At 41.0% G+C, this 23,482-nt stretch overlaps 1 protein-coding gene and 1 long non-coding RNA gene across 3 annotated transcripts; one reads left to right on the top strand and one right to left on the bottom strand.

Moving 5' to 3' along the window:
• Window positions 1-853: 853 nt before the first annotated feature.
• On the top strand, window positions 854-2,753 carry LOC143857975 (uncharacterized). Its single transcript, XR_013238823.1, has 2 exons — window positions 854-1,426; window positions 2,402-2,753. It is a non-coding gene; the product is annotated as an uncharacterized LOC143857975 (long non-coding RNA).
• A 4,747-nt stretch (window positions 2,754-7,500) lies between these two features.
• Window positions 7,501-18,172, bottom strand: LOC143858055 (Ribosomal L18p/L5e family protein). 2 transcript variants are annotated; one of them, XM_077368648.1, is made up of 5 exons: window positions 17,732-18,172; window positions 17,529-17,617; window positions 8,366-8,518; window positions 7,888-8,071; window positions 7,501-7,786 (listed from the first exon to the last, which is right to left on the bottom strand). In XM_077368648.1, exons 1-4 carry the CDS (start codon window positions 17,826-17,828, stop codon window positions 7,916-7,918), a joined length of 495 nt encoding a protein of 164 aa, XP_077224763.1. In that variant the 5' UTR covers window positions 17,829-18,172; the 3' UTR covers window positions 7,501-7,786; window positions 7,888-7,915. The 2 variants fall into 2 exon arrangements, with proteins under 2 accessions (XP_077224763.1, XP_077224762.1); XM_077368647.1 differs by lacking the exon at window positions 7,501-7,786 and having other exon boundaries at window positions 7,806-8,071; window positions 17,732-18,171.
• Between the last annotated feature and the right edge of the window lie 5,310 nt (window positions 18,173-23,482).

The raw sequence follows: 23,482 nt of genomic DNA, 5'->3' as shown, positions 1-23,482 counted from the left end.
TAATCAAATATTGCATTTTTCTAGGGCGCGATGAACACCATTCTTTTGTTTTTTCGAACCCCTTAAGCAGAAAATGAGTAAACCCCATTTTAAGAATGGTTGCCGACGAACACCATTCTTTTGTTTTTTCAAACCCCTTAAGCGGAAAATGAGTAAACCCCATTTTAAGAATGGTTGCCGAACGCAACCTCAAACAACTCTAGAAGACTAAGAGATAAAATCAACTTGAGTATGCTAGGGTGGCCCCCACAAAAGTTATTCACGTTTGAATTATTATTAGACCTGGCAAACGGGTGGGCCGGGCCTGGTTTCACCTGACCCGTACAGGTCCGGGTAAAAAATGAGCCGGAAATTTACAGGTCACTAATTGGTTGACCCGGACCCCATGCGTACGAACCAGGTGGACCCTCGGGTCACCTGTTTATTTAATGAATTTTTGTTTTTTTAAGATTTCTGTTCTTTTTATAAGGATTTGCTAGCCAGCTTTGCCAAAGGCTTCTTTGCGGCCATCCTTTGCAATTGCATGTGATCATGTGCCATTTATGTTGATTTTTTTTCCAGATTTGTCTTATTCATTGACGTGGTGCAAGCTACAAAGGATGGGGGAAGTACATTTCTGCAAAGGTAGCTAGCAATAATAATCATGCGGGTACGGTACTAGTTTTGGAGAAAAATTACCCAAAAAATACTTTAAATTAGAAAAATTACGGAAAAAAACTACCAAAAAATGCATGAAAATATGAAAACTACGGGAAAAATGCCAAAAATAAAATGTTGTTTCACTTCTCTACGGGCACCCACGGGTCTACTCGGACCGGCCCAGTTTTTATAGGCTGGGTAGACCTGCGGGTCGTTTTCAAACGGGTCACAAATGAGTGACCCAGACCTAGAAAATAAGGGCGGGCCAGGTCGACTCGCGGGTCCGGGTCACTTCTTGCCAGGTCTAATTACTATTCCAACAATATGTTGGTCTTGTAATCACTATACTATTTTTATACTAAAAAAGGGGAAAATTAAAAAAAAATTAAGTAATGAAAATAGGTTTTCAAACAAAAAAAAAGAAAAAGAAAAATTGTCACACAAAACATGAGTATTTTCAGCAATTGACCCGTGGATGCATTTATTCCACGTTCTGTGGATCAAATCTATAAAACAAGCACAAGTCTTTCCACTTCTTTGTCTTTTTGTTAGAGAGATGAGATAAACGTGGTAGCAAATAGCTTATATTCTGCATTGGCATCTATAAATAGAGGCCATATAGGTAAGGCTTGGACAAAGGTTGTGGAATAGAGTTACTAGAAAAAGTGCTGTTTGTGTGAGTGTGAGATGGAGAAGAAAGCCCCGAATCTGGCATTAGTAATCTTAGTAGCATTATTTCTTGCTACTCCCCTCACTCTTCAAGCCCAACTGGATGAACCAACTGAAAGTACTCTCTCTCTCTCTCTCTCTCTCTCTCTCTCTCTCTCTCTCTCTCTCTCTCTCTCTCTCTCTCTCTCTCTCTCTCTCTCTCTCTCTCTCTCTCTCTCTCGGATATTAGGATATCATATTTCGTTGCATTTAGGGTGCATCTCGTGTCGGGTTCAACATGAAAAAGTCACGGGTCGGGTTGTGTTTGAGTCAGGGCAGGTTCGGGTTTAAGAAGTTGAACAAGAGTCGGGTCGAGTTCAAGTTCGGTTTGAGGCGTTGGGTTGACCCGACCCACATCAAAACCCAACTTTTGTTTTTTAAAAAAAAGTAAATTTCCATTTTTCTGTTTTGGTTTTTTTAGAACATAAAAACCTAAAGGGTAAAAATATCACCATAACCAGGTCGATCAACCCGAACCAACCCGACTCAACCCGACCTGAATTGGAAATCGGGTGGGGTTCGGGTTGAGATATTAATTTTTCGGATTGGGTCAGGTTGAGAGCCGGGTCGGTTCGGGTTCATGCTGACGGTGTAGAGTTTCGGGTTGTCCGACCTAACCCATTTTCTCTTGAAATTTGAGGAAAAGAAAGACCAAAGGGGATGGCAATGCGACAAATGGGTTGGAAATAACATTTATAAGCAACTTTAAATATAACATTTTTTCGATGGACCCTAGCAAATCCTATATATATATATATATATATATATATATATATATATATATATATATATATATATATATATATATATAAGGGAAAAGGTTTCTAAGGTAGCAGCCTGAGCAGCCCTCTAAATACACGATCTCCCATGTTGTTTTAGTCATCCAACCCATTCATTCTATAGGACCTCACATAGATAGGGTGTCCCTAAGAAATCATCTCCATTTTGCATAAACGATTGTGTAAACCATTGCATAAATCATTCTATATGCGTAACCCGTTGTGCATAATGAAGACTCTTACATTTGTTTGTCTGCATTTTCTTCTTCATTCAGCTTCAGGCGCAAAGGGGAAATGGTGTGACTTCTGCTTATGTAACAGAAGGAATCCTCCAGATTGCTGGTGCAATGATAATAAACCATACTGCTACCCGTCATGTAAAACTTGCCTCTGCTTTTTAAGCGAACCACCTCAGTGCAATTGTCATGATGTCAGGAACTACTGTGACCCTCCCGCACTACGAATGCCTTGGGATATCGCCCTTATGGAGTGAAAAAAATAGATATTTTCCGAGCTTGCAACTGTTAGATTACTCTACACGTAATCAATATCTAAATAACTGCAAGCTTCTAGTCTGTAACTTTCGTAGTATTTGAATAAAATTCAGCTAATGGTTGTGTTGTGAAATGACCAATTACTGCAAAAGCCAAAGCTGATGGAGAAAGGTGTTCCTTTATCTTTGATACTTTAACACTCTCCCTAACGTGTGGCCTCTATTTTTTAGGGTTGTCCTACACGTGGCACATGTGGGCCCTCTTTTGGGTTGGCCATTACATTACATGTGGTTTTTCTTTTAAAGAAAACACTTTGAAAACCTAACAAAAATTGGCTACGCAAAGTTGCGTAGGAGGTTCTGCAACGCCCTAAAATAAAGAGAAAACAGGGGGTGTGGAAATATCAAACATGGGGTGTGAAAATATCAGACTATGGAATTGATATTGCCACGCCCCCTGCTTTTAGTTTATTTTAATGCGTTGCGCAGGAAACTCATGCGCAATATTGCGTAGCCAAGTTTTGTTCTTGAAAACCGAATCCAGTCTAAGAAATAAAGACAACAGTGGAAATGACCGTTGATTTTGTCATTTTGACCGTATTAATTAATGTGTTCCACGGGGATTGGAGCCCCTTAATTGCCTTTTTTGTGTAAGTGGCATTAATATAAGATCCCCCTTTTCGTAGCAGTGCTCTTCTTTTAATATCAAGGAGTTTTGAACCGAGGGCAATTGATCTGATAGCATGTGAAATACCATGTGAAAGGACAAATTACAGCAGAAGCTTAAGCTGATGGAGAAGGCGTTATTTAATCTTTTATATTTTTTACATGTGTGTAATAAATATCAGCGGGCATTAATGCAATCTATGATGGTTTTGTTTTAGACATTTGCATTACTTTGGGAAGAAGAAATTGATTTAGGTATCACATAATTTCAATATATAGTATATAGTATAATGTTTAATGCCGAATATGAATATATTTCCATATGTTATCTTTATTAAATGCTTAGTAACTCACCTGACAGAAAACCACTAATCATTCTACTTTACTATTTAGAGGAGCCTATATTTTAATGGATTTGCCAGGGTCCATCGCATAAGGCATTTCGCAGCTGGTTTGTCTCCATTCACAAGGTGCGTGGTCTGAAATGCGACAGACCAGCCACGAAACACCTTATGAGGTGGACACTAGCAATTCCCATATTTTAAACAGATATTTCTACGGCTCAATCGTTCAATGATTCAAACCATTTGTCTATTAGGCATTAGAATAGATGGCCCGTGCTTCAATATCCGCTATCATCAGAAAATTCTAACCCTCTTTTTTGTGGCAGCTAAATGGGCGGTGAGAGAATAAAGAAGTATTTGTCAGTGTTCACGACAATTAATTGGACGATAAGAATCATCCTATGGGAGCAAATTTTGATGCATGACAAATCTTTGCAAGGCTTAACAGATAAAAGTTTGGGCCATCTTTGGATTGCAGGATCTTACTTAACCGGGCCTTCAATTTATGATAATATCCCTTTCAATTGACCATAATCATCTCATTGAAAGAAAAAAATTCCAACGAAAATTTTCGTTTAGAAATGTCTTTCTTGCTATCCAAACAGGGCCCAATTCAATTATGCTACAGCATTTGTTGGGAAAGTTGCCTTATTTCCCACCCACATGGGTAGCTTCAGTGGGAATGCAAGTAAGCAAAATTAGAAATACTTCTTTTTAGCTTTTTGGAAAAACCTAATGTATTTAATTCACTCTTCATATGAGTGAAAGGGGGCAGCAAGTTTCTTTGGGTATTTTGAGAACATGAAAATAGGGAGGGCGGGGGAGGGGGATGGAGAACATGAAAATAGGGAGATAGAAGGAGAGAGGAGAGAGGAGAGAGGAGAGAGGAGAGATGAGGAGAGAGTTTCTCCACAGGTTTGCTCCATGGGTTTTCTTCTCAGGGTTTCTATTCGGCTTTCTCTTGTGGATATTTCCTCTCTCGGGTGGGTCTTAGTGTACGGTCTTGGGTGAGAGAAGCAAGGAAAGGGTTGTGGTTTTGTGGGTTTTGGTTTAGTCCATTATAATCCTTGTATATTGTTTTCTCATAGCGAAGATCGTGTTTCTCGCCCATGGATGTAGGCTTGGCCGAACCACATAAATCTAGGTGTTCATCTAGACGCTTGTGTTTATTTTTACTTTCCGTTATTTTGTGCATGATCGGAACGAATTTGCCTGGCATATTTTCTCAACAAGTGGGATCAGAGATGTGGTTGGAGCAATCGTCGAGAGCGGGTGGAGTGGTTATCGGTGTTGTGGTTGTCCAAGAAGGATTCTCGTTCGAGGTGGAGCGCTACATCGAGAAGTGCAGAGTAATATGAGATGGCGGTAAAATTGAGTTCTGCCTAATTCAACATCGACAGGTTTGACAGAAAGGACAGTTTCACTATACAACAGATGAGGGTGAATGACATCCTAGTTTAATAGGGATTGGCTAAGGTATTCAAGGGAATGATGGAAAGCCTTAGAAGATGACGGATGCCGAGTGGGAAGACATTGAGTCGAAGGCGATAAGAACGATTCAGCTATGTTTGGTTGATAACGTTAGGTTTAACATTATGGAAGAAAATGAAGCGACCAAATTATGGGAGAAGTTGGAAAGGTTTTACATGTCAAAAAGCTTGTCCAACCGATTGCATCTGAAGCGGTAATTGTACGGGTTGAAGATGAAGGATGGCGTGAATCTTCTGGAACACATTGCTGTGTTCAATGGGCTAGTGGATCAGCTCTACAAGGTTGATGAAAATTGAAGGAATATGACAAGCTTCTTACTTTGCTTTCTGATTCGTATGACAACTCAAATCGGGTCGAGTTGATGGTTTAGAGTTTCAGGTTGGCTTCAACCCGACCCAATCCGACCGAGTTGCACTCCTAGTCCCAACAAGTGATAGCATAGCAGAGCCGGGGCTGTTAACTCCATTGTGCCCTCAAGAAGTGTGCCCTTTAGGACGGAGAAAATCCCTCGAGGAAGATCTTTAAGTTCCCACGTTTCTCCTCTGTGGAGGGGGAGATTGATGGGGTTCCACGCGAAAGCAAAGATCCCACGTCAGAAAAGTGAAAGAGATGTGGATGGGCTTATAAGGGCTTGATCACCCTTCCCTTGACAGCTAGCTCTGAGTTCTATCTGGGTCCCAACACATGTTTCATATTTATGCATTTTTTTTTGTAGCTACATTACTTTTCATGAGTTCAGATTTTCTCGTTTATGAGGAAGATCTTGGTCTCATTGGCCCAATAATATTTTGAGAGCTCAAATTTACTAACATTTCAATAAGAGATTTAAGTATTTACGTGTTTATTTTATTTGTTGCTAACTTTTCACAATAAAATGTCAGGTGCGTGAAAACATGGTGGATGACGACAGACGACTATATTATGTGGTATAGACAACGTTTTAATATGTTGCCATGTTGGCACTGCGTCATTGCTTCTGTCATCCTAGACTGTACACCGAGAATAACTTGAGAGAGAACCAATAAGAGAAAACCCAAGAGGAGAAACTCTCTCTCTCTCTCTCTCTCTCTCTCTCTCTCTCTCTCTCTCTCTCATGTTCTCAAGCCTCTTTTGGGAAGCCAACACACCTAAAGAAACTTGCCACCCCTTTCACTCGTATGTAGAGGGTATTAAATACATTGGGTTTTTTCCTAAAACCTCATGAACAGTGTTTTTAATTTTTTTACTTGCCTTCTCACCCAAGAAACCCATGTGGGTGGGAAGTAAGGCAATTTTCTCAAAAATCTCCACATTGGCTTATTTCCCAGCCACCTGAAGATTTCTGTTGAAGTTGCCACCGGTCTACTATCGCAGCAAACCGCCATTGGCCTTCCGAAGTACTAGCTACACGCCCCTCAAATCATCCTAATTCTGACTCCTCTGATTCGATCAACATGGCTAGTGCGCAGTGTAGCTACCAACCAGTTGACTCACCTACACAACCCTAGAGAGGATCTCGATACACCCTCCCCAACGTAGGTATTGTCGCCTTCTCATCATCGTCTGCAACCTAAAAACATATCTTTACACCAACTGCAAAAGAGACATTAAGCGTGCACGTGCTACGACTCAGTTTCCAACTAGCCATCACGATCTTAGAAAAACTAGTTATTGTGCCCCCGACCAGACTATATAATCCCCCACACTTCTCTCCTTTCATCAGAATCATACATCAACGTGTGATTGTCATGGCTCCACATGCAGTTGAATACCTGCTGCACTCCCTGGAGTCCAACTCGACAAGAGACACTATATTCTTTTGCATCTTTAGGACATATGCCACACCACCTAAAGTACGAACCACTCCAACAAACATCTTGATCTTTACCGTCCCAATTCCTGTGACGACACAAGTACCCACCACCTAAGGACACTATACCTTCCCTTGTCTCTTAGAACGTATCAAAATATTCCCTCCTAGAGCATACATTAATACCGCACCCCCCATAAAAAATCCACTCATCATGAAGAGAAGTGTGATTACCTGTGAAGACTATGAGAATGTCTCCTACCTCTTCGCTCTGCTCATCCGTTCTGGTCACCATTGTATTTGTCCCACCATTGTTTGCTTGGTCATAATTTAAAATAGGCTATTTAAATTGAAAAACACTTTAAAGGCTTACAGAAATGTGATTGGATTTATTAGAAGCAACGAAAGATGGGAGTTTCGAGAAAGGGTAGTGATAAATCGACCCCCTATGTGTCGATCTCTTGATGCAGCGATATTTATGAAACTACTGGCCCAAAAAAAACCCCTTGGACTTCGTTGAATTTTCTAGAAATGTAAGGGATATACCACATAGATATAAAATTAACAAAAAATACTGAGAATAAAAGGAGAGAATTCCAATAAATTCCATACGGGAACCATTTATTTTTTGGGCCCTGCTTTCCCCATTGGATGATCAAGAAGAGAAACCTATGGGACAACAATTCAACTCCTAGACCTAAATACAACAGAAAGACCCACAAGATCTATACAATAAGAAATCAATAAGCATAGGGTTCAGTTCCCCACCCTCATTTTGTACACAAATGACATGATCCACTTGTTTACTCCAATTTTCTTCAAAAAATATTGTTCTGAATTGATGAACTTAAGTATAGATTTTTATGAGCTAATCCTGCTGCAACAGCAAATGAATCGAGCTAAAATGAAACCATTACTTTCAAATTTTCTATACATTAAAAAATCTATAGGTCCTCAATCAGCATTCACAAAACTCACCAGAGTAGTTGAAACAACAGATCATTAACTAGAGCGGCAAGAACCCATGTCGTGAAATTGCAACCTCAAAAGCTTCCATTCTTTCCCCTCTAGAGAATCCATTGCGATCATAAGACGATATTTCATTGATCTTTAGGTCTACACATGCCTTCACAAGTTCTTCACCAACCCTTTGAGCAGTTTCCTGTGATCATTGGCAGGAAATGAGAACAGAGTAGAATTTGATTACAATCAGACACCATTTTCCCCTTGAACACATGGAGGGAAATTCAAGCAAGCCATAGTATATTATCATCCACTAGATGTAGTAAAGTGTAGAGTATACACTATTTTTGTGAGACCCATGAAAGAAACTTGAGTCACATGATAAATTTAGAACCCATTCCATTTTGGGGAAATGTTCAGATTGGATATAGGAACACTATCCAAGCATCTTCAACATACAAAGTTATGATATGAACTGAAAATTTATACTTACTATGGTGCTGCAAGAAGAATTCTCACGAATAGACTTTTGTAAAGTGCTTCCATAAAATAAACACTTCTTGTTCTGATCGTCAACTAGCATAGCATACAACTGTTTGTTCGAGCAGAAAACGGAGAGCCTTGGTCTCACAGACGAGCCATTAAACTTGTCACAGCAAGATAACATATCAGATTCCATTAAATATGAAAATGATGATACAATCAAACAAAAATTGGTCCTTATATGCAGATAAGAATATTTTATTTTGATCTAATCTGCAAATGAGACAACAAGGCTTCTTTGGAAGCCAAAAGTATCATTATTATTATTTGCAAATAATGATAATCAACTTCAAAATGATTTGCATAAGATTAGACGCAAGTAATTTCTGGAGGTATCCAAAGAGGCAAAGAGGCCCCAAAACTTCTTCATTGAAAACAGTGTTGTTACTAGCAAAATGCAAACGAAGAAAGTTTGGCAATGATCAAGGGTACATTATATGGTGCCCTATAAAGGGGAAGGACAATATAGCGTAGAGAAGCACGCTGTTCAATGATTAGCAAACCTTTAAAAGAACGATTTGACAATACATAATATTTTTTTGGTTAGAAATGGTAAATTTCATGAAAGAAAAGGCAAGCAGTTGCAATGGGGGCAGAGATTTCCCCACATACAAGTAAGAGAATACAACCCTTTTTGAAGCACTCCTGAGGGTATGGAGAAAATTTAAACCTTCATGGAACAAGCAAATGATGTTCCAAATCTCGTTAATAATGTAGAAGAAATGCCTAGGGTCTAAAGATGATCTGATAGCCCACTCAATCACGTTGGGTGGGCTATCAGAAAGATGCTTACCACAGACACTCGGCCAAAGTAGAAACATGATATGAAAGCAAAGTCTCAGGAAAGAGAATGTTTCACCTCCGGGGGCAAGAAATTGAGAGGGGGTTTGGGTGGGAGATGGGCGAGGTCTACCGGGGAAAGATTGAAAGAGAAAGGCAGGGATGATAGAGAAGGAACTTATTCAAAGGGGAGACTCCAGCAAATACTATTCGTTCTTGAATTTTCACTACGAAGCATCATGGTTTCCAACCTCTGTTGCAAGTGGATTCTGCAATCTGCATGCTCCATTCAGCACGAACTAGGGAGGAAAAGCTTGTAGTCTTGTAGAGAATAATGGAGAAAAGCTTCAACTAGGGTGGAAAAGCTTCAACCGTGGCAATAGCATCTATTTCGGGTGTTGGAAAAGCTTCAACTAGGGCGGTTTCCAGCATCTAGGGCGGTATCCGGCATCTAGGGCCCAAGCCCTTCAAGATCCTTAGCTTCCTTCGCGGCATCAAGGGCCCAAGCCCTTCAAGATCCCGCGACACCTGAAGAATAAAAGGTGAGACGAGTATGGAGATAGGCGAAAGACGACGAAAGACGGCATGAAGAAAGGCGAACCTCTTCAACGAACCAGAAAGGAAAGCGAATGAAAGAGTTCTCCCAGGGGACTGGTTCTGTAAGGGATGTCAATATCACAACTACAGGAGAAGGGCGGAATGTCGTAGATGTGGAGGGAACAAGATGAAGAATACGAATGATCGTCGGAATGAACAAAGGGCTAAGGAGAAAAGTGAGGCGGCTGAGTCGGTGAAGCCTTCTGTGTGGCTGGAGGATGGTACACCAACATTTGAAGAAGATGGGGATTGCAAAATGATTGTAATAGAGGGGAATCAGGTGGATGAAAGAATAAGGCTAATGAAAAAATGCCTTATTGGAAGAGTGAAAAAATCGATTAGAACAGGGAGGAGATTTGGAAATGGGCGGGATGGTTCTGGGGTTTGCCGGACTTAATGGAACCATTCATCTTAAGCAGAAATGAGGTCTTATTCACTTTTCAGGATGAAGATCAAGCCAACAAAATATTCAATATGGGAGCAACAGCCTTTGGTGAGTTTTTGGCATCAATTAACCCATGGCACCCTGCGTATAAAACAGAGGCGAAGGCGATATGGCTACGGTTCTACGGCATCCCGCTGCATGCTTGGGCGAGTTCGACTATTGAGGCACTGGGATGCTTGTTTGGAACGTAATGGAAACAAAGTTGGAAGGGGAGGACCCATTAAGTCTTGAATATGCCAAAGCAAAAGTTTTCACGTCAGAGTGGGCTTTTCTCTGATCGGTGGTGAGGTTGAAAGTTCAAAATAAGTTTTACAATATAGGAGTTGCTGGGGAGTTTGGGATTGATCTGAAATTAGCGGCCAATCCAACTCCGCACCAAAAAGATTATTATCCATTCGAACTCAACCAACGAATCACGGAGAGGAATGGTGAAAATGAAGGAGAAGGACATGGGAAGAGGCAGTGGGCGGAGCCAGGATTTATACATAAGGGGGGCAGGTTATACATAAGGGGGCCATTACATATAAGGGGGGCTGTTTATACATAAGGCTGAGCCCATTTGAGTTGGGCCTATTAAGGAGTTTGGCCGAACTCAACAGTGGCAGCTGCCCACCTTATGCTACATGTAGCTCCGCCCCTGGGGAGAGGGGTCGAACCAGAACGGTGATTACAAAGCCATCTGAGAAGATGATCTCACAACCGTCGGATCGAACTATGGATAACGGACATAAATTCAATGGTGAATTGATGATTCATGATGATTTTTCCTCTGAGGAACCAATTGGGGATGTTGATTCAATATTTCGAAAATGGCGGGATGATGTATCAGCACGTATGGAAGGTTCCAGTGATGTTAAAGTGAATGGACGTGAAACGGTGGTGAACAGAACTATGCTGAGTACGTTTCGGCGTTACGGTTCATCAAGTGCAAAAAGGTGGGACGCGTGTCACACTGTTAATGCGAGGATTCAAAATGACGGTGTATTTCAGAAGGAGGCCTCTCGATTGCAACTCGTGGCCCCCATCCTGGACATTGGATACCGAAGAAAAGATAAAAGAATAAATGGAAATGGGAGCAATATTTGATTTGGGAGGAAAAACTAAAAATCAGGGCCATCAACGGAAAAATTATCAGAATCTTGAGAAAGTGATTCAAAAGGCGGTGCGGGATAAGGATGATTTGGAAATTGTGAATAATGAAGAAATTATCCAGGAATATTTGGCACTCAGATGGCTAAAAATAAACAACTCCAAAGTAATACCAACATCGGGGGCAATGATGGATGCGACGGTAACAAATATTGTTTCGCCGCATGCTAAAACAAACATGGAATCACCATCAAGGCCGATGATTGATTCTGAAAAGGATGAGAAGAGGATGGACAGGGAACGGGAAGACACAATGGTTCCAGAAAGCAGCCTCGGATCGAAGGAAACGGAAGAGGCTAATAATATTGATGGCCATAGCAATACTGAGGACACTTTGGAGAAAGAACTACGGCAGAATATAAAATTGTGCCATGAAAGAGGGGAGGTTGCAGGTGTGGTTGAAATGAGCACTGCGAATGAATTTAGGGAGATGTCAAAAACGGGGGAGGTATTGGGTATACAATTCAAAGAAAATTTAACAGGTACTCATGACATGTATCTGGAAACAGAGAAGAGGGATTTGGATGCTTGCTCTGAAAGAAAGAAGAAAGGGAAAGGAGCTCGGGAGCTGAAGTGTCTGGCATGAGCTAGATGGGGCCTGACACTGGTGAAATTTCAGTGTAAAATGAGATTCTTATTTTGGACTATTAAGGGTTTGGGTACGGAGAGAGAGAATGGCGGTTAAGGATCTACAAGATATGTGTCATCCAGATGTTCTTGCAATCTTGGAATCAAAGATGACGGGGGTATCTGAAGTGGTGATTAATGAAATCTGGGGCAGGGAAGACCGATCATGGATTGCAAAAGATGCACGGCGGACGGCAGAGGGTATCATCGTGATCTGGAAGGATCATCTGTTTTCTATGACGGATCACTCAATAAAAGATTATACGGTGAACATCTGGTTCATGGATCGGATGAATAAGCATCATTGGTTGTATACGGTTGTATATGGACCAGTGAAAGCGAGAGAAAGACAGAAACTTTGGGCGGAACTCAAAGGGCTACGGGACCGGCCGGTATATGTGATGCGAACAAAGCTGAGGCGACAGCACTTCTTTTTGGATTGAAATGGTATGCGACTCAAAACTCGGGTCCTTTGATCGTGGAAGGAGATTCTACAAATGTAATTGCCTGGGTTGCAAATCATGGATGTGGACAATGGCGTTTGGCCAACAAGATTGATGAAATTAGGGACCTTGTTCAGGATTTTTTTTTTGAAAAGTAACAGAGGATATTTTTTGTTCAGGATATTCAACCACAACTTATTCACAAAAGAGGCCGGCGAACAAAATGGCAGATGCCATGGCTAAAGCTGGAGCCAATTGTGAGGATATTATTACAGAGAATGGGATGATAGTGGGAGAAAATTTGTAAAACTTATCACACTATCCGGGCTTTTATGTAATGTGGGTATAGTTTAGCCCCTTTTTGGGGACGTCTTGTCCCTTGTAATTTTCATTGTATGGAATAAAATTGTTACCTTTTCAAAAAAAAAAAAAATGATATGAAACACCGATAAACGCTGTTGTAACTGAAAATGAGATCGCCCATTCTACGTGTGACACTTTTGACCCGCGCCTTAGTAAGCTCCTTCCAACGGCTCTCCTTCAGCAGAAAGATGCCCCAAAGTTCAGCTTTAAGGAGTTCCCAGGAGGGGCTTCCACTTGGGGCGACACATAACTTTGGAAATAATATCCAGAATGATAGTGGTTGAGTTGCGGTCAATCTTGCCAATCGAGTACTCTACAAACTCATTGCGGCAGGTAGCCCACATAACAATTAGCCCTCTCACATCCTAACAATTCCGATAATGGTTCTTGAGGTGTCGTCAAATGTCCTTCGGTTTCTTTCCAACCAAACCCCCCAAGTCACCGCAAATGGGGTATCATCTCGAAAGAATTTTCACCTTGAGGCCGAGAGGCTTACAATTTCACCCCCCCCCAAGAGAGGCAGAAAAGATTGGGGAAATACCAAAAATAAATTAAACCACCAGAGGACATGGCTCCACACCACGCTAAAAACTCAATAGTGAAAGAAAAGGTGATCCATGGACTCCTAGTTGCCCTTGCATATGATGACTTTCATTGAAAAGCAGCTTTTGCATTTAAGAATATCAAGGGTATTTGAGGAAATTCATGACATAGTTGGCTCCTCATCTATTAGCTTTCGTCATGTTAGAAGATCGGCAAACGGGGAAGGAGATGGTTTAGGCTGTTTAGCTAGAAGGGCGGTTTTCAGTTGGAGGCTCTTGAGCAATATGATTTTCTTCCTCCTTGATAATATTGTATTGGTCGGATTTGTTTCCGGCGTTCTCTTTTTCTATCTTTTGTTATTGACCATCTCGGTCCCAATCTTTAATGAATTTTGACCATTAAAAAAAAAAGAATATCAAGGGTATTTATCATGTTATCTTCCTATGACCAACCACTGAACGAAAACGCAGACCAGCAACTCTACAGACCAGGATCACTAAGCAACAAAACACCAAAGGATCAAACAAAACAGGAATCAAAATGGTCCAAATCCCAAACTCTACGATCCACACCCTGAGATGCAAGGACTACATTCTCCAATGTACCACGGAGAACCAAAAAACCTGTGATCTCTATGTCCTCGAAGCAATGATGCCACCCCAAGTCCATACTTCCCTCCCTCCCAACCTCTCAATACACTCAAAAGACACTAATGCCATTCTCACGGACAACCCTATAGTGACTCGGAAACTCGAGGCACTGAGGCCTTTGACCCAACCGCACATCTTCACAAAAGCGAACCTTGTCACCCTTATCCATCCTAAACCTAATAAACCACGAGAGGTCAGCTTTGACTTCGAGTGCAGACCTCCAAACTCTGAGCCACAACTTCTATCAATCTCTCTCCGCTCCCACCCTCCCCATAGTTTTCCAAAATACCCTCTCTCCAAAGAGAGTCGCTCTCCTCACCCAAACACGTCAACTACTTACCGAGAAGGACAGAATTCCTAATGCACAAGTTCAAATCCAAAGACCACCCTTAGATTTGTGCTTGCACACCATCTCCCAATTCACCAAATACTTTAATTTTTTTTCTCGGTCTCCCTCCCTTCTCAGAGAAAATCTCTTTGAAACTTCTCAATCCTATTGGCTACCCGTTTAGGAATCATGAACAGAGAGCAACCGCTATTTGGGTAATTCTGGTGCCAAAAAGAGAAATTTTGTTCTTCCAATGGCTATGATTCTTCTCGATGTGATCCACCACAGGGTCCCATAGTTGTTTCATAGGAATACCAACCCCCAGAGCCATCCCGGGGTATATCATAGGAAGGCATCCCAACTGATACCAAAAAAAATCGCAAGGCCAAGCTGTGTTATGTATTCATCACCAATACATTGCAAGGTTCATCATGACAGGAGCCTTTGTCTAGATCTCCCCTCCTCCACATTTAAACCGGCCATCAAGCATTTGCTATTTGGAGGGGTTAACCTTATGACATAACATCCCTTCAAACCACCAAAAAACATCTATGACATTACAGATCTGGCTAGAAGAGACATTAGAGAAAATCAAAGTGTCATCCGCGCATTGAAGGTGGGAAATAACAGGATTATTTCCACCTAGTAGGAAACATTCAAACTGGTCTATGCCAATCACCCTTCTCGAGAGTCTACGCATAGCCTCCCCTGGCTAAGCCCTCTTGAGCTTTTGAAGAAACCTGAAACTCACCCAATGGTCATTATAGAGAAATGAGATGATAAAATAAAACTCAAGAACCAAAGACTCCATGTGTTTCCAAAAATCCATCCTACCCATCGAGTATTGCACAAAATACCAATCAGCCATTTCATATGCTTTCTCCAAATCCACCTCGCAAATGAGACTTAGAATACCGTCCCTTATAATGAAATCAATGCATTCATTAGCAATTAGGATCCATCCAAAAATTTCGCCCCTCTACAAAGGTCCCTTGGTATTGAGACACCACCTCCCCCACGACTTTCCTCAATCTAGAAGCTAAAAGAGCTTGGCGATGATCGTGTAGACACCACTCACCAACTAATCGGATGTAAGTCGTTAATTCCTCTGATTTCTTTTGTTAATAATCATAATAAAAGTGACATACTCTCCTTGTCATCTTCCCCTCAAAAACTTCTATATAACCAAAAGACCCAACTTCTTTTTCAGCATGTCCTTATACCAAAAGAGAGTGAATGAGAAACCATCAGCCCCAGAGCCATATCTTTTCCCAATCCAAACGCAATCCTAGAAGAAGCTACTTGTACACAGTTATAATATATATACACAAGTGTTTAGTTTGGTGTACAACCTAATTGCATTTGAGAGAGTCTACCCATTTCAATAATTCTGAACTCATTTTTTTCACTTACAAACCATGTTACGTGCCTAATCGGCCGTAACGCAAATAAACAAAAGTAAAGATTGAAAAAGGGGGCAGAGAGGTTGATTCGAGGCAACCGGACCTCTTAATGGCTCAAATTGAAAGGAGCCATGACTCTCCAAAACAAAGTCTCCTTTACTGTTGTAAAAATCTTCTCTTCTTTCATTTCATTGGATTACTACTATATAAATACAAGCAAGAGAGAGTGCCACATCACAAGCACACTTACCCACTAACAAGACACATCACAAATAACTAACCCCACCACCCTAAACTACATACCATTATCTACATAACTACTACATTAAAACTACCCACAACATAAGCACATAACATTCCTTCCCCCATAGAATCGACCTTGTCCTCAAGATCGAATTATTGAAGAAAATATTGTAGTCCGCCGGGTCCCAAATCTTAACGGTCACGATCAATTTAACCTCGGTTTCAAAATTCGCTGCAATCAAACTCAAACAGAAATATGATCTTTCAAGACACCGCATCGAAATAATGAAATGATCAAATGGCTGGAAAAAAATCATTAAGATTCTTGGAAAAACATTAAGCAAAACTATCTTTGTCGCCATCAAATCTTGAACTTTTCTCTACACGAACAATAGCTTGCTCAAGTTTTAACTTTTGATCTTCTTTTTGCATTTCCTTAATCGCTTTGCGGATTTCTTCCAAGCCCTCCTTAAATCGTTTTTGTCCTTCAATCATTTTCAAAACCAATGCTTTAATTTCTTACAGATCTTCATGTATCGATTTCCATAACTCCGACGACATGGCCATGGCGCAGGATCGACGGCTCTGATACCACTTGTTACGTGCCTAATCGGCCGTAACGCAAATAAAAAAAAGTAAAGATTAAAAAAGGGGGAGAGAGGTTGATTCGAGGCAACCAAACCTCCTAATGGCTCAAATTGAGAGGAGCCATGACTCTCCAAAATAAAGTCTCCTTTCTGTTGTAAAAATCTTCTCTTCTTTCATTTCATTGGATTACTACTACATAAATACAAGCAAGAGAGAGTGCCACATCACAAGCACACTTACCCACTAACAAGACACATCACAAATAACTAAGCCTACCATCCTAAACTAAATACCATTATCTACATAACTACTACATTAAAACTACCCACAACATAAGCACATAACAAACCAAGAAACACGTTGCGCGAAACCACACTTTAACATTCTTTTTTTTTAATTGATTTACCCATATAAATGTAGGGCCCAAAAGTAAAAATTATAATGGCGCTTAGACTTCCTCATTGCATTTTGCGTGCAATTTGTCTATAATAACAACAATCTGAATTCACCAAGATTGAGGTGTTAATGGGTGTTGTATCCTTCTGGTTGAAGTATAAATGATTAAATGGCACCAGCTCTAACAAAGCTATTGCCTCACGGCAAGTCTTGGCTTAAAAACCCAACAACTCCTTGATATTAAATAAAAATCCACGTGTACAGCCAACCCAAAAGTGGGGCCGCATGTGCCATGCTACGGCCAACCATAAAAATATGGGCCACACGTGAGGAGGATTGTTGAAGTATAAAAGGGTTTTGCTAAGGAGTGTCGCAAGGGCACTTGTTAAGGTGCATTGGAAACGTTTTTTTGCAATCATTTTACACATGTTTTGATAAAAAAATCTCAAAACATGTGCCACAAGCAAAACCCATGATTAAATAAACTCTAATCGCTTAACCTTTTGGAATAATTAGTTGTTTGACACTTTCAATGCAGTTAAAGGACCCTTTTCATACCTTCCTTTGCAGTCTCCGGTTTCTGACTTTTGCACTCTCCTTTCGAGTATTTGCTCTTGCTTCCACCACCAACAGCCTGGGAAAGGAATCTGTAGAAGCACAACGGATAAAAGGTTAACCGTACCAAAGAACATAGAGTCAAGGAAACGTGGCTCTTAGAATATCATATAGGACGGAGATAAAAAAAGTCTTCTGTACTTAACTGTTTCTGCGGAGAGGATAGCAATTAAATCTATTTTTTGGCGTCTGGAAGAGATTTGAGGCTTTGAATTGGGTCAGAGGAATTGGAACGAGAGCCATGCGAGTTTTGGCTAATCTTAAAACGCCCGAATGTGTAGAATTTTAACTCCTGTAACTTGTTGAAAGCAATGTTATTACAAACAAATGAAATCTTCGTAGAGGAATTGTGTCGAACAGGGGGAGTGCAACTTAGAAACTTTTGACTTTAGATGGGTGAACGTCTTTCGTCGCACTTTTTGAAATGATTCGAGGGTTCTTTTTTGTTTAGGACCCTAATAATCAATAATCATGCCTGACACACATGGTAGTTTAGACTTTATATAGGTGAAGGTCTTTCGTTCCCACCGTTGTCAAATGAACGGTCTGGATACTGGAATGATGTGGGCCCTAATGAATTTTATAAAAAATATGCGTGCATGTACTTTTGTAAACATCGAGTGGACCCACGTTATTCAAAGATCTAAACCATTCAGTTCTTAGACCCCAAAGTAAATCTGTTGTACCACAAAAATCAACTCCATTCGGATGATCCATACTATAAAGATCTATAGAGGTTTCTATATGGTCTAGGGGTGTAAACAGATCGAATTCGATTACAGTATCGACTATCGGAATCCGAATCCGAATTCGACGGATATTTAGTATATTTCACCGAATTCGATTCCAACGGATGTTATTCGAATCCGGATAATATCCGTATCCGTTTATCCGATGAGTTCGAATTTGACTTCATATTCGAAGGTCCGAATTCATATCCGAATTCGAAATTATATTCAAAAGTCTGAATTGAATTCGAATTCAGGTAGTGTATCCAGATTTCTAAGCTCATGGCTGTCAGATAACAGAGACAATTCAAGCAAACAGATTATGATTGATCAAGATTCATAAAGTTAAAAAAGTATATAAACCAAACAAGCATCAAGATTTAAGAACCAAAAGAGACATAAACATATGATTAGAATGGTTGATGGTATTGGGGCCATGGAGAATCCAAGGTGGGGCCTTCTCTGTGTCTTCTTCTTCTTCTTTTTGGATCAAATGCAAAGGAGGTGGCAATGGTTTGGTTTTGGCCCCCTTAAATTTCTTATTCTTCTCATCTATTCTCCAACTCCACAAATCCTAAATCAAATCCCCTTTCCTCTGTTTTTTTGTCAAATCCTAATGGAGATAGAAGGGTTCGGTGGTAATGGCGATGGTGATGAAAAGGGGCCAAGTTAAAGAGACAATGAAGTTTGGATGGAGAAAATGGTGGTGGCTGTGGTGGGAGAAGTAATCGGATTCCGACGAGGTCGCCGGAGAGAAGGGTTGTGGTTGTGGGTTTTAGGGTGGGTGAACCAAATGGGTTAGATAGAGAGAGTGGAGAGATGGGTGTAGATTGGAGGGTTATTTTTTTCCTTTTTTTGGGTTGAAAAGAGGGTTTGCAGAGGAGGTGGGGTAGAGAAAATGGTGGTGGTTAGGGTTTGGTGGGGATGGAGAAGACGTAGAGGGAATGGAGGTGGCCGAGGTCGGAGTGATGGCAGGCGGATCTTCCTCTCCTTTCTCCCTCTCTCTGCATGAAAATGGAGAAAAGTAGAAAACCCTAGTCGCCACCCTGTTTTTTCCTCTCCGTTTGGATGCCGGAATTTTTTTTGGTTCTTGGGACTTTTGTGGAATTTCCGCAGGAAACCCACGTTTGGTTGCTGGTTATATAGTGGGCACAAAAGAATCCCATGAACCAAAATAACCCCTCACGAAACCCAAAGCTGGAAAGAAAAGATCCTAGGAAAAAATAACCCCGCACGAAATCCGAGGAACCAAAATAACCAAAAGAAGAACTTTTTTCTTTCCAACAGTCAAGCAACCAAACAAAGGATTTTTATTTTACCTGGATTTTTTTTCCCACCATAGTTCGGTCAACCAAACATGGGATTTTTATTTTATCGGGATTCAGGGGAGTTTTTTTTTCCCACCAATCTCCCAGGAAGTTTTTTGTTCCACAAAAGTCCCAAGAACCAAAAAAATTCCGGCATCCAAACGAAGCAGACCAAAGCTGATAGCAGCACACCAAAGCTTTGATTTCCGCACAAACCCAGCTTGCCTTTTCCTTTTTCAAGTGTCTTGCACATTTTGATAATGGCACAAATTCAACCTGTCTTTTCTACATTTTTTTGGGAGTGATATCTCCGCTAAAACTCTATAGCCGGTACAGGTGTACAACAGCTCCAACCGGTCTCTCTCTCACACACACACTTGGTGGGTCCAACAATTAATTTGTTGAAATCTTTGAACAAGGGGGATTAATCAATGCAATAGCTGTTTTTGAGGGAAGCAAATGCTCAGAACACAGGCATGTTTTTGCTAAGTTCAATGTGGCACTTGCACTTGCTGCTGCAGCACAATCCGATGGAAAACACATTAAAAAAGGTTTCAAAATTTAAACACATAATATGAATCAAATAGCAAATCAAAAGCTCGTATAGGTAGTGGAAATTACCCCCATAAGTAAACTCCATAAAACAAAAGTGAAGAACAGAATTTGAATCACTGCATGCACATCAATCAACAACCTTCAGCCCAAAAAAACTAAAAAAATTCAGAACATAAAGCTTCAAAGACAAACTTAAAGCAACATAGACGAGCAAAAAGAAGTATGGATTGCCTGCCCACAGTTGATGAAGAGGTCGCCAGCTGCTCTTCAATGACATAAGCTTCCAAAGATAAAATATGCCGAATGTAAAGCATTTCGGATCTTAAGCAAATCAAGTAAATGCTTGAGCATTTTGACTTTGATTCTTCGGCAACTATAGTTCTATGAGTAGTTGTTTATAGATGTTTCAGTGATCATTCCAACAAATAACTATCATAACTGAAGTTCCACTGATCATTCCAACTCAAAAAAATATCAGTATTCAACCTTATAAATTATGAACAATAGCAGAGAAGTTGCCAATTTTGTGCCTAAAAGAAATTGAGAGAATTGGCTAATTTCTTAAAAACTCCATGAGATGACCTCTGTTAATCCTCCATTAGATAACCTCTGTCAATCCTCCATTCTCACCAACAACAAAAGTAAAAAACATTTACAAAAGGATTAAAACACTGGGCATCAAAAGAACCCAGTAAAGAAAAAGAAAAGAAAAACTTATAATTACTTATAATTGCCCGCCTAGAGTTGGTTTCTTCGGATGGGCGGTATGTCGTGATCGGATTCAAACGATTAACTTCCTCCGGAAGCGCGGCATGATGCTTGTTGACCATTGCCCCATCTGCTTGAAAGATGGTGAATATGTGGATCATCTCTTCATGCATTGCTCCTTTACGCGTCAGGTATGGAGTTTGATATTTCTGAGATTTGGCATATGTTGGATTTTTCCATTTTCTATTCCAGAGTTGATTCTTCTTTGGACCTTTGTGCCATGGAAGAAGAAGGGCAAAGTATTGTGGAATTTGTGTCTTCTTGCAACATGGTGGGTGATATGGAAAGAGAGAAACTCCCGTGTCTTTGAAGGGGTTGCAAAATCTCCGTATTGGATATATATGAAAATTATTGTGCTCACTATTTCATGGGCGAGAAGTTTACCGGCTTTCCGTTTTGTATCGGCCTTTGACTTATGGGAGGGTTGGAGGATTGTTTGCTTTAGTAGGAAGATCTGGCATCCGATTGTTCAGAGATGGGAGGCTCCGCCTATTCAAATGATCAAAATTAACTTTGATGGGTCGAGTATTGGGAACCCGGGCCCGGCCGGTGTTGGTGGGTTGTGTCGGGATGCTTGTGGTGAAGTTATATGGGCTTTTGCCGGCCCTCTTGGAGTTTGTGATGCCTCGGAGGCCGAGGTGAGGGCGGTTTATCATGGCACAAAAAGGCTTGAGAGAGATAGCATGGATATCACTATTGTGGAGGAAGATTCTTTGAATGTGATTAAATGGTTGAAGGGGTTGGTGTCGCCTCTTTGGAGATTTTCTTCTATTTTTGATGAAATAGATGATTTAATTGCGGGCTCATCTATTGTTTTCAATCATGTTCGGCGATCTGCTAATGGGGAGGCGGACTCCTTGGCTAGAAGTGGGGTTAGGAGGTTGAGTTGGAGTGGTTTGACTTCCTTCTTCCCTGAGATTTGTCTTTCTTGTTATTGTTGTTTTATTTTCTTGTAATTTTGGTTGAGGCCCACCTCGGTCCCCTTCCTTTTTAATGAATTCATCTTGCCATTTCAAAAAAAAAAAACTTATAATTACTTATAATTTACGGTAAATTCCAAATACCGTTTAGGAATTGTGAAATCGGCCATGAGTAATTTAAGGTGCTGTTGGGTTAGGCATGGGACATGATGTATGCAATGCATGGGGACCGGAGTAGGATTGGGCTAAAATTAATTGAACGGCTTAGGGCATGGGATAAATTGAATAGTTTTGTGATGTGGGATATGATGGGTCTGTTTTGGATTGAATGGGTCACGGTTTGATCGGGTTGGGGTCCGGTTGAGGTTGGACCAGCTAGGTCCAGTTGGGGAGGTTGGCGGCTTGGTTGGACCGGTTGGGTCCGGTTGAGAGGATTAGGCTAGGTTGTGTTGTGTTGGGTTGGGTAGGTGTGGCTTGGTTGCTTACTCGGGTTGGACCGGTTAGGTCTGATTGGGTTGAAGAACCCAAATGGATTCGGTTGAAGTTTAGATGAAGGGTTGGGTTCTGTTGGTTTGAAGAACCCAAATAGGTTTAGGGGTTTGGGTTCGGTTGTTGAGGGCTTGGGTTCTATTTTGCACATGGAAAAGGGTTTGAGAGCATATATTTTAGGCTTGATTATTTGCACACAGTGCATGAGTCTCATGGATAAGAATTTGGAATTTCCGATTGTAGCCTCGCTGCACCACATCAATCATCCGATATGCCTTGATTGCGAAGTATACCACTTGGAAAAGACAACAGCGCGTTGAAAGAACCTCCCCTCTTATACCACGTGGTGGAACACATCACACCACAGCTAATATTGGACCCACCAACCAACCCATCACCTTCGGCCAGCACAGCACCTCTAGAGGTCATCGTATAAGCAGCTCCCCACAATGTCCCATCGATCTCAACCGGACAAGCTAGCGACACCGGCATAGGCACCAATGACAGCCATCACCAGAGTATCAAGCAACCATCGCCCCTAAGTCATGGAACCTCCGCCTATAGGAAGGGGAAACCCACACTCTAAAAAGAAGAGGCTAAGGTACGCACCATGACAACCTAGAGCATTTTTTAGCTCAATCTACTGCCTCGAAATGACTTGACTGTTGAAGGTTTCCTCGAAGTTCCAACTCTGGGCATTCTTGACACCTGTTTGTGAGGGATGTCGATTTTCTAGGCATACCCCATCAGCATTAGGCCCAACAAATGAATGGTTTGAATCACCCAAATAATGCAGGCCCACCATATTTTTGGGCAGTACGTTCATGCACGACCGTCCACCGTATAAATTCTGGGCATCATAATCAAACTAGACATGTGCACAAGACAGGGTAATGGCAGGACCTTAGATCTCGACCGTTCATTACTCGTGCGAATGTGGTTTCCATTGGTCCCAAAACAATCATAATAGAAAGAATAAAAAAAAAATCCAATCCGAGGGCAGCAAAATGAAGAGTCCAAAAGAAAACCAATTTCCTTTAATAATCTGTTTACATATCGTTAATCCAACGGTTGGAGATCGTCTGATCGGATCGACTATTGTATAGATACTCATCTATAATTGGGGCCCA

The sequence above is a fragment of the Tasmannia lanceolata genome, unplaced genomic scaffold (assembly GCF_043159265.1).
Source record: "Tasmannia lanceolata isolate RefF3 unplaced genomic scaffold, GAP_Taslan_0.1 ptg000025l, whole genome shotgun sequence".
NCBI lineage: Eukaryota > Viridiplantae > Streptophyta > Magnoliopsida > Canellales > Winteraceae > Tasmannia > Tasmannia lanceolata.
Note: the sequence above shows the minus strand (reverse complement) of the source record. Positions and strands in the feature narration are given on the sequence as shown.